General features: G+C 44.6%; 1 protein-coding gene across 1 annotated transcript in view; it reads right to left on the reverse strand.

The window, feature by feature from the left end:
* Positions 1–12,394, reverse strand: part of TLL2 (tolloid like 2) — a 99,301-nt gene that overhangs the window by 56,726 nt on the left and 30,181 nt on the right. Inside the window, exon 2 of the mRNA XM_075026914.1 lies at positions 5,409–5,519. Coding sequence (XP_074883015.1) covers positions 5,409–5,519 — 111 coding nt within the window. The remainder of the gene's footprint in view (positions 1–5,408; positions 5,520–12,394) is intronic.

A 12,394-nucleotide genomic window follows, 5' to 3' on the forward strand; every position in this document is an offset into this window, starting at 1 on the left:
GGTGTCCCAAAGCAAGAGAAAGCAAAGCAGCTTGCTGTTGATGTGGGCCTTGTGCAGATCTGGTGAAGGAGCAGAGTAGCTGCCTACGTTTTCACAGCACGTTCAAGAACAGCAGAGCTAGCGTGTGCCAACAAACCAACTCCCTGCTCTTATTAAGAGAAGGTTTAATGCAGAAGTCCTGTCTGTCTCGTTTGCCAGAGAATAACTTGGATGAATTTGCTGTCAGAACCTCCAGCCATTCACGGTGGCCTCTGTCTCCCCTCCGATTTCAGTAGAAATCCTGGGATCAAACATATCCCTATCCCAGCTGCACTGTTATCTGAAGTATTACTCACCCTAGGTAGCAAAGACGCTCTGTAAATCCTTCCTGCCACTCATTTGTGGCAGTGTGAAAGCCTCATCAAGGCCTTCAAGCCATGAGCCTAAAAACCTCTCAGGAGCAGATGCAAAGAAAGCCTGTTCTGACTGTTCTTGAAAAGCATTCTTGGCGCCAGTGGGATACAGAGTCAGTGCCTCAGCAGCAAGTCCAGCACAGCACGGCATCAGTGAGGGCAGCCAGACTCCTGTGTCTTCTGATCGGCTGGTGCCAAACCCAGAAGAGCCAAACTTGCCTTTCTCACTCACAGAGGTGCCTTTCAGGGCTAGAAACTGCCTCTGTGATATAAAAATCAGGAAAAGAGGTAATATTTCAGAAAAGTCCTCTTAATCCCTAAGATGCCTGAAAAGACTTAAATTAAGCCCGTTAGGATTAAATAGGCACATCCTTCCCATAGGCACAACAAGAAAAGAAAAAAATCTTCTTCCTCTGTGGCTAATGCTTCAGCAGATAAAGCAATAAAGCAAAGACAATCACCTTGCACCAGTGGACTCATTTGGGTCCAAAAGAGACGTGACACTGTGCAGTTTCACAGCCTGCCTGGGGATCTTCTTGTTTCCCATTTCAAAGCCATCCGGGGGTTCTCAGCAGCAAAGGAATCCTCAAAGCTCTGGCTCAAGTTTCTTCTGAACTAAAATTGTATTGTAAAAGCAAGTATTTTCACTGAAGTTAAAAAGTAAAATAAATCTATGAGAAACTTTTCAAAACTGTAAGCTCTTTGAAAAATCTTTCATCAAAGCAATTAGGAGGTGGTGAAGCATGGGCTTGCTGAGGATAGCGCTCACTGGCAGATCTCCAGGTACCGGATTAATTTCATTATGTTTTAAACCATTGCTGTATCTCTACAGGGCCAAATCCTAAGGGTATCCACTTCAACACCACTGCATGAGAACAACTGACTTTCATAGTAAACATGACATCTAAACTTGATCCCACAGAAAAAGAGACAGGGAGGTAGCTAACTTAAACATTTTAAATGCAAAGTAACACTTTTGTTTTAACAGCATCCCTTACTGTTTATCCCCTCTTCTAGCTGCAAAACATTTTTAAGGGGAAGGAGGAAATTTCCTGTTTGGCAGATTTTTATCTGGCATTACAGATGGTAATAGCAGGATGGGTAGATAATGTGGAGGGCATAGTTTGGCCTGCAGAATCTTTTATAACATAAAAAGCAGCAAAGAAAAAGATCACAAGCAATTCTCTGAGCTTATGACCTAGGTTCAAAGGAGAACAGCCAAGGGGGGGGGGGGGGGGACCAAACCCAAAACAAACTACTTCTTTTTCCTGGTTTAGAAAATTAGAAAAATTTTACCTCAACTCAAAGAAAGGTCAAACATGCAACTTTAAACAGTTATTTTACCAGACCACTGATGAAAGTAAAACTAAGCTTCGGGTAAAGCAGAGCTGAGGTTGAGACACCTGTGGAAGTCATATAACTGGAATGATTTAAAATTGGGTTGGAGGAAAGCACTTTGGAATAAAACTTCAGGGAAATCCTGAAAGTGTCCAGGCAAGAAATTAACTAGTTGGTAGTCCTGAGCCCTCTTGGAAGAACACATCTCCTGACGTTCACTCAGAGTTACTCTGCACTGTGTGCAAATACTCTCTACTAACTCACAGCTTGGAGTTTTAATCGAGTCAACAGAGATCAACATGCAGACACCTAAAAACTACTTGGATTAAATGGGCTACGCTTAGCTGTAGACCGCCACCATGCCTGCCTTCCCTCAACAGGATCTGAAGAAAACCCCACTTTTATAAATGCACCAGAGAAGGATGTTTGCACACAAGATGCTATTGCAAAGCCTTCTGCAGTTTTCAACTACTCAACTTGTACTCTTCCTGACAAATTCTTGGAAAGGAAGCTCCTGTGGAGCAAAGGAGACTGCTCACATGAATAAGGACTATTGGGTCATATGCTGCACTCCAAAAGGCTTTAAGTAGATAACAAAAGTGATGCAGTTCCCTGTGTAATGCCAATTCCCTGTGTGACCACTCACACAAAAGAATCCAGGCATACTGGACAGAGACATCCAGACAAAGACAAAGAGGGACATCATTGCGGGAGCTCTGAAGCAAGGTACCAAGGTGGGTACCAAGGAGACAGCTACCCCTAACTGTAAACACCACATGAGCAGTCTTCAAGGGGATTGCCAGAGAGCTCTCAGCCAGCATCCCGCAGAGGGAAGGAACCATGACCCTGGTCTATGACTTCACCAGGAAGACAATGCTACTTGATCCATTGCTTTAAGTCCCAGATACCAGGAATAAAACACTAGCTCGGATATTTGCTGAGAAAATGCTTGGAAACACTGAACTTCAAGGCATCCCACAAGCAGGCTTACAAATTTTGAGGTTCTGAATAGTGACTATGGCATTTCTGCAAGCAGGAAATTAATGCAGAAAACAAGCCTGGAGCACATCCATGCTGTGAAATTAAGCTCAGTACAGAGATCTGTGGCAGAATGCAGATGGTCCTCATATCAGATACCCTGCCTCTCTCTCTCAAGGGCCTAGAGAAGGGCATAGCTATCTTTCTAGACAAAGACTGGAAGAAGGTGAAGAAGGGGAAAGCTTGAAATATTTGACAGTCTCAGTCCTCACCAGCCAAGGCAGAGCTTTTACTAAAGCAGATCATCTTCAGTTGGATCCAGTGAAGAACCATGTCCCCTGCCACCCATAAGTACATGGCAACCTCATTCTTCCTCCAGAGCCTGACAGCTGCCGATGCTCCACACAAGCTAATAAGGTGTACACCTATAAACAGACCAATGGTGTCAAATGGCACAATTTTCACTCCTCCTCCCAGCCAAACAGCTTTTTCTGGGGACAAGGAAACAACACAGGGGAAGAAGAATGTCTGGCCTAATAGCATGTTCAGAACTGCAGCTCCCAGATACGAAGAGCCTGTGTGTCTCTATATGCGTATTAAGTACTTCCTCCACTATACAACTAATCCGATTAACAGCTTTAGGAAACTCTGAAATGTTATAATTCAAGAAGTCCCATTCATAAAAAGGTCTTAGGCTGTTTCTGTACAGAGGTTGCATTCTTCCCACTGGAAATAAAAAAGCAGAGAGCAGGACTTTCTCCCAGGGAAGAATGGGTACCAATCCCTACCATGCTGAAGTAGACCACCCTCTTACAATTCACAAGTGTCAAGCAAGCCCCACAAGAGAAGAATCAGCCCTTCCTGCCCTTGCAGAGAGCCCCCTCACAGGACAGGTGAACACAGACATCTCTCTCTGCGTGCCCCGCAGAAAGCACGACAGTCACAGGGGCTGCCCATTTGTCAGCTTGCACTTCCAGGGGCTGAAAGCCAGGGGGGTGAATAAGCCTCCCAAAGAGTGACATCACCATTTACCTAATGCAAAGCACTGCATGATGCGCCAGCTTTGCCTCAGTCAATAAAAGGTGCCAGGAAGAGACTACTCCAACCACACAACATGAGCCATGGTTGTAAGAGACCAGTGCCTGCATTGCATGATACAGATGTGGATTATAAAATTCAGTTCATTTACCAGATGGCGTGGGTCTGGCACCACTGCCGAGTGAAAGAAATGTGCTAGATATGACAACTAAAAAAGCCACCTGAGCAAACTAATAGTCAAACACTGTCTGCCTTTTCTTCCCCAGTAATCTTCTCATCTAACTTCAGGAACAAACAGAGGGATGTGGAGGAGATGAATGCTGCCTGTCCCACTTACTTAATCGTCTTTTTCTGATTTACTACTCCGAAGGCAACCTACTCCTAATCACCTATCACCTGAGAATGCGCCACAGCCCGAAACATGGTATGAATGGGCTAAGTGACACGACAATGCAGGATAATTGCATTATGACAATGCAGGATAATTGCATTTCCAGGGAGCAATCCCTACTCTGAAGAACTGGACAGCCCTCCTCTGCCCAGAATGTCAGCATCTGCATGAGTTTAATCAGTTACATCAGCATCAAAAGCATGCCTCTGTGTTGGATGTGTTATCTTTCACACCCATCCCAACAGGAAGTTTGAGCATTGATCCCCAGAACTGGACCTATGCTGTGCTTAGATGCTCTGAAACCAAAGCTAGGCAGTCACAAGGGTACAGAACCAGCCACCAGTCCTTACAAATGATACAATATGAGCTGAGACGCACAGGAATCAGATGAACATATAATTTCAGTGATTTCTGTCTCTACCCAACCTCTCACCCTACTTGCTAATCTAAGACTGTAACAGCAGAGGGAGAAAAAAAGTTTGTCCTGACCTGCTCTGTCTCCAGTCCCTCTGGTATCTCTCAGAGCTCAGACTTCCAACAATTTCTCTCTTGCAGCATGAAAGGGAGTAGAGGCAACAATACTACAGGGAGCCCTTCAAACCCCCCAAACCAGTTGCAGAGTGTTTCAGAGACTGTTAGAGCTAGAGTCCAGTCAGAGCTCCTGAGTCAAGAAACAACTCTGGTCTAGCACAAGACTGAACATACATAAGAGCTGTGTAGGGGGGCAACATAAGCATATGTTACCTCATCATTGGCTTTACAGAAAATCAACACAATTGTTAACCTATTTCAATTATAAATTTACTTGAAGTGTAGTCTGTATGCAAGACTGCAGTAGGTTTTACGTAGGTAGACAGGTAATGAAATGAAAAATGCATAATGAAAAAATGCATTATTCCATTAAGATCACACATTGCACAAAAAGGGAGGGGGGAGGACAATAGGAGTCAAAACTAAGGCCAAACTGAGTATCCCTATTTCAAAGGCATTTCCTTCCAAATCTGCAGAAAAGCAGTTCCTTGTAGAAAAAGACCAGTGTTGTAAATTTGAAAATCTTCTCCCTCAGACAAGATAGGATTGGCTACATCAAATTGCGATCTGGCTTTTGTTTAACAAAGTTCAGAGTTGGATCCCACCCTCAGTCACACAACTAAATTCTGCATGCACCTCCCTGCCTGTGGGAACAGGCATCACGAGTGAGAGGGAACTCCTTCCTCCTTAAGGATAAAACCAGGGAAAAGAAGGCATCACCACCCTGGGGCTGCCCTTACCTGAAATGTGTCTTGCATTTCCATCTGAGTGCTGTGTTAAGTCAACAGTTCTGTCTATTTGAAACAGCTTCAGATCATCTTCATCTAAAGCGATATCTCCCCAAAAGGCAGCTGAAGAGAAACAAACTGCAATTAGTTCAGTTTTTATTTTGGAAGGAAAGTACAGTTCCTACATGACCCACATCACACCTAAAAGGCAATCACTCCATGGACCAGAAAAAGGTAATACACAGCTGTAGTTTTAAAAGTACAGATGGAATGGACATTGGTGGAGGCCAGGTGACAGCATTTAAATTAAGCCACTGTGCAGATCCACCAAAAGGAGCTGATTAGCTGGGATACCTCGTCATTGCTCATTGTTACAGGTCTGGTTCTCAACCAGGCACTAAGGTGGTGGGGTTCACTCTTCATTAAAGCCTACAAGGAGGACAATCATTGGCATTTCCCTAGTTAGTGTGAAGGAGTTAGCTAAGCTGCAGCTCAGATCCTGAGATGTTGCATCCACACCATCCCCAGGCCAACAGTTTGCGTAAGGCAGAAAGACAGCAGTGAAGGACTCAAGCTCAGCAATGTACATCTAAAGGCTACAGTTGTCAGGCTGCAGGACCTCAGACACATGGCTAGCACTCAGACACATTGCATTGCTCTAAATCCAAGCTGAGCGCCAGCCTACCGTTTCCACTTTGGTGGAGAAACATCAGTTATTTGTCCTTTTGTGGATCAGTTACCCAGACTTAAGTTTGCAGAGTTTTTAAATCTGTAAAAATACTTGAGTTTCAGCCAGAAGCCAGAAAATAAGGTAAACAAACAGATACCTCGACATTCACAGCTGAAAGAAAAAGACTGGAAAACATTTGAGTGGAAAAAAATTATACCCCAGGAGTATCCCGACCGAGTTGATACTGCAGTGTATAGTTACCATTTTGGGAATTTGAATAAAATAAACACAGGCAGTGAAGCAGTTGACCAAGCAGAACAGATCTTTCAGAGATAACAAACAGGTTATGAACAGAGCTGTTAAAACTCATACAAGAAGCCTGTATAGGTTGATGAAAAATTAAAAAAAATAAAAATAAAAAACAGACAAAAAAACAGAGCAAATTAATCAGTGGTACAGTTCAAGAGAACTCAGTAAGTCAGACAAGGAGCAATGTTGAGCCACTGTCTGCAACAGTGACCAGATTTGATGGAATAATTTTTTCTTCTCCTATTAAGTCAACAACATTTATATTACTTGGGGGGGGGGGGGGGCGCGGGGCGGGAACATCCCATTGCTACACTAGCAACATCACCGATCAAAGTATGTTAGGCATGAGAAACAAATGGGTTTTACTCATCATCTCACTTTTACTGCCAAGACCCAAAAAAATATGGATCTTTGCCTGAGTATCAGAAACCTGCAATCAGATCTATGGCAACTGAATTATGAAAGATTAACTCAAGTTTTTTCTGATACAGCATGGCACTGGTTCTGATGCAGCGCTTGCCTTCTCTATTCTGCATCTCAGCACCTCAGTCGGTACAACAGCATTTGCCAATGCCGCTGTTCTGGGACATGGGAACAGCAAGAAGTCTTTGCCTGCTGCTGGGCACATCCCAGCTACCACAAACTGGCCCAGCCAAGAGCTGCTATGAGCAGCAAAGCCCTAGCATGAGCAGAGGGGGACTCTGATGCTTCCCCCTTTCCCTGGAACAAAGCTGTCTCCCCCTGGTTACCTGGCCACAGCAGAAGAATGGGAGACAGCCTCAAGTGAGGCTGGCTCTGACTTTTTGGTTGGGTCTCCTTAACAGTGCTACCAAACCCCAGAGTACAGAAAGGCAGCAACAGCTCCAGAAGAGACCATAGTTAGTGCAGACAAACCTATACACAGACTGACATCAGTAATAACTAGGACAGAGCCTCCATTTGCTACACAAACACAGAACTCGGGCTCTCCCCAACTTCTTGGCAATCCAAGCCCTCACACAGAACAGAGAAGAACCTAAAATACTATCAGATTCCAACCAGCAGACAAGCCTACCAGCATGGCCAAACATCCCAACCTGATTGGGAATGGCCAGTGGAAGAAAGCAGAGACATAAGCTCCTGTGACTGCAATCTGAAGGCAAGACATATTATCCATCCAGAGAAATTACTTGCTCAGGACAATGTAGCAGTCAAGGGGCAGAGATGCAAATGGCATCCCATGCCATCTGATTCCGTCCCCAGCCACATTTGGTAAGTCACTACTATACTGGCCAACCGGATATCCATTCCCTACTCTCCTGCCAAACCTACCATCCCATTTCAGCCCCAAACTAATTGCCACTACCTTGCGCTCTCAGTGGCTCTTTTCCATTAGTAGCACAGTTCGTTCCTCAGGCTAAGGCAGCCTACACCAAAACACAGCTTTCAGGGCAAGCCTGCAGCATGGATTTACATCAACAGAATTGTTATATTTTCCTTCCCAATGGAAGGCCGCAGTTTTCTCCCAGCCCTAGCAAAGGAATCTCTTTCTGTTACAAAGCAATACATCATCCTGAAAGACGGCCCACTACAAAAGCTGAATTTCCCTAGCATTTATTTCCAGCTCTCTGCAGTCCCAGCATGCTCCAGGAGAACCATGATTCATCACAGTCCCAAACCAGCTGAACAACTTTCCTTGCTGGAAGTCCTGGCTGAGAAAGCTGCACTGCAACTTCTCCTGTGCTGTCAAAGGCTCCTTCCTAAAGGCACACAAGCCTGAAAGACGCTTGCTTCCAGCCCAAGGGAGCCATCCCCCAGGAAAGCCCAAGTACTTTAATTTAAAGGGTCACAAGTTCAGAGACTGCTGGCAAATGAAGCATCTTAAAGCATCCCTTCTGGTTTCCTTTACCAAGGTCTCCTTTTTAATTTAATATGGGAGGATTTCCAAAAAAGAAAACAAAAACAAACAAAAAAAATTAAAATCTCCAAACAGCAGGCTAACAAACCTGGAAACCAGTATTTCTCTTGGCAGGGAGCTCTGCAGTGTACAGCCAGGTGCAAACTCTTAACACTCGGTGCAACAGCATGCCAGCTTTTCTTCAAGAAAATGCATTAATCACTCTGGATAGCAAGAATAGAGCAGCTCTTATTGAAGTTGATGGAGCCAATATGAGCGAGTTTGCTTCTATGCTGGACTAGTAACCTGCACCAACCACCCTGAATGTTTAACCTCACCACATTCCAGCATATGCAACCGGACAGCATTTGTCTGTTGGGGCAAAGGGGAAGGATGACTGTGTTTAACAAACGAATCCAGCACCCAAACAAAAAAAGCAGCCTGGCAAGCTGTCTTCATTTTCAGCACATTTCTCACCCAGGAAAAGAGGCAACATTGTCTGCATTGTGTGCTGAGCACAGAGGTGCCATGATACCTGGAAGGTAATGGCAGATGACACCGAGAAGGACAACACATCCTTCTAGGCAGAGGACAGGCTGAACAGTTTCTCCAGGTGCTTCACACACAGCCACAGAGTCCAAACCCACCAATGCCTTCACAGTCCTCCTTTTCCACAGTAACTTTGGGGGGGGGGGGGGGGACCCTCTGGCAGGCTCCCACTCCAAAGCAATGCGAGAGCCCAGCGTATCTTCTTTCAAAAATCTTGACCGCTGTTCCCTGCAAATCACCTCCAACCTGTTTTTCCTCCCAACACCCCAAGCAATTCCCTTCTCCCATTCCCTGCTTGTGTTTTTTCCTTTCCCTAGTTCTGAGAAGCACAATCTGATTTCAGGGGAGAAAAATAATTTTGCTGTCTCTGAGAACTCAATACAAAAATGTTCACAACAGTTTAAAATATTCCTTTTTTGTGAAAAGTGTGTTTCATCCAGACCTTTTAACAAAATTGCTATCCTTTCTAGTTTTTCTTTTTTTTCTTCTTCTTTTTTTCTTTTTTTCCTCAAAGACAACAAGTAGGGAAAAAAAAATTACCAAGAAAAGCTTCTGGTGTTCAGCCAGAGAACTGAATAACATTGTTCCTAAAAGTACATCTCAAAACAAAATGCAATACTGTGATTTGTTAAAAGCAGGCTGATCTCTAACACTTCAAGACAAATACCCGTGGATGGGTATCCTTCACCCTCATCACAGTCAGCTCCAAGTTTATACAAGTATACGAGAGGCACCTGAGCTGGCAGAAGACAACTATAACTCCATGCTTGAGAAACATCACCCAATGTCTGTGTTTGAACTGATCTCCAGCCACCAAGCTGGAGCAAAACATTCACCCATTTGCCCCTTGCCAGGAAACCCCCATTCCTGCACCAGGGCATCAGTATAGGCCAGACTTACCTTGATGACAGGGATCAGCAAAGCAGTCACCCTCTGGATGTTATGGGAGACCACTACAATTTTCCCTCTAGCACCCACCAGGACCTGCTGTGACAGAGATTCACAGAAAAGGAGGCCTTGGAAACAAGCATACCCTGCCTGCCAGGAAAGCTCCCTCCATCCCACTCCACCTCAAACATAGACTCTTTCACCAACTGAAGCTTTTATTAAGAAATGGCAGGTTTTAGGTGCTGAATGGGATCTGAACCTAGATTAAGGACTATGCCCTCTAACTTGAGCCAAAGGAGCCCTTTTTCTGTGGGGCCAGAGCCATGCTAAGTTAGTGTATGTCATCAGCTCGAGGGTCTCATCTGAACTCACAGCCAGCTGGCACAGCTCACACTGACAGACTTCATTTCAGCTCTTCCGGCACAGTTTTAACACAGTTTTGCTGGTAGGACTTTACTCTTGCTCAGCAGGTTTCCCACAGTGCAGTACAACAATGAGCATGGAAAACAAATAGCAAAGTGAACCCAAGTAGATGCCTCAGACTTGTTTCATCAATACTCGTGACTCAAACTCAGTTTTTGCTAGTGTACACAAGCTCTGTGTGTAGGTGGATAGCTGGGCTCCCAAGCAGGGATGCCTCATGACTACTTGTGCCAGTGCAAAATATCCAAGGAAGAATCATTTGCACAATTAACCTTGGTATCTCCAACTTTGTAAGCATCAACAGAAGCCACTGTCAGGCAACCCAGATAGCCTGCCTGTGTCTGCCTGACACCAACTCAACTGTGTGACCCAAGTGATAAGCCACACTGGCTGTTTGTGGCTCACAGTGCAATCAAAGGATGTGCTCTGAACCCACCCATAAGATCACTCACATGTATTTGTAAAGGACAATGTCTATCCCCACCCAGATCTCTACTCTCCATCATCCGCATTACTGAAAGATCGTAGGGCACCAGCTCCTCTTGTTCTAGAGTTGATTGTACCATATCCAAATAGTACAAGGGAAAACCGATGTCCCACCTTAGCAACATGAGCTACGGGGAAGGAGTGCTGAGCATATGCAGACACAAGCAGGCAATAATGAGTGCCACCTCCTGGCAAACAACAATATGACTATTCATGCACTGGCAAAAACACTCGTTGTTTTTCAGCATTTGCTGATGCTTCCCAACCTGACAGTTCTGAGCACTGGGAGATTTAATTTTCAGGGCTGGCCACGCTTTCATTAGAGCTAACACTCTGCAGTCTAACAATAAATAAATAAATCAACAGATCAAAGTACATTCCCAGCACCTCCATATTTGTTTCTCTGCAGGAAGACCAGTCTGCTACTGTTGGTGAACCGCTTGCTGGCACAGGAACCAGCAGAACAGTATTCTGAAGTATGCTAAGAAAGATTTATACCTTGAAGAAAAAACTCAACACATTCCTTTGGGTAAAGTAACGACTGTGTCAGAGGGAAGAGCAAAGCCTCAAAATAAGGCAGGAACCAGTGAAAGAAGAGAGAGAAAATATCCCAAACCAACACTTTGGAAATAGGACCAGATCCTGAGCATTGAACACTCAAGCCAAAGGAGGATGGGAAACAAGTGGGAGTAACGAGTAAAAGAAAAATATCAGGACCACCATATTCAGCCATTACATTTTTATCTGGATCAGCTTGTTTCTCCTCAGTAGGAATGATCAGAAGTTTCCCACTGGCCAGCTTTGGGGATAAGCTGGCGGTAAATCCCTCCACACAGCAAGGGTGTCTGGAGCCAGAGCCGGTGTCTGCCATCAGTAGGATTTCCTGGCAATAGGGACTTGGCAATTCAGTTTTCAGTGGACAGGAGTTCCCCTGCCCAGAGAGCATGCTGCATTTCAGAAATGAGTCTCAGTGTGTGGAGGAATGTTTAAGATGACAGTCCACTTATAAATGGCAACAAATATTTCAAAAACGTCAAAACCTCCTGGGAATCAGAGTCTGAATGCCTGTTGAGACTTCTGCAGAAACCTGAATTGCCTAAATTATCATGTGTAGTAATCCCACAGCACCTTCTCTTGGGAAGTTATCTGCAGCAGACTGAATTAGGCCAGAAATTCTGATTCATGTTCAATGAATTTCCTTTCCTGGAAGGCGACGATTCAGGAACAAAGAAATATTTTGGGCTTGAGTTTGTCCAAAGCTGCAAACATACATGTGAGCCTACATAATGACCAGCATTAAGGAATGATATATGCTCTCCTTTGGCTGAATGTGATGTTATTTTAACCAAGAACCGAACAATTCAGTAGCATGTATTATAATGCCTGCCACAATTAGGTTAGAAGAAAGACCTTTCCATTTTAATATTCATAACTCTCCTGCTGCTGGTTGCTTCCTCAACTCAAGGTCTTCATCTTTTCCACATTGACATGGCAGTCACTCCAGTCCAGTGATCTATGAATCCATTCCTGGTATGATGAGCAATGCATGAGGGCATATGTGAACACACAGAGCTGGAAATTCAAGCCACAGGCAGCAAAGCAGCTCCCTCTACAGGCTCTTAAATGGTTAAACACCTGCCTCTTCATAAGAAAACACTGCAGGGGGATGTCTGTGGCCGTACTTCAGACCACCCTACAGGGTTAAGGATGGTACTCGCCTGTAATGTGGTGTGCAAAAACCAAGGGACTGGCTTAACCCCTCCTGTTTCCATGTGAAGCAAACTAAGCTATGTGAGC

This window comes from Buteo buteo, chromosome 4 (genome assembly GCF_964188355.1).
Source record: "Buteo buteo chromosome 4, bButBut1.hap1.1, whole genome shotgun sequence".
Lineage (NCBI taxonomy): Eukaryota > Metazoa > Chordata > Aves > Accipitriformes > Accipitridae > Buteo > Buteo buteo.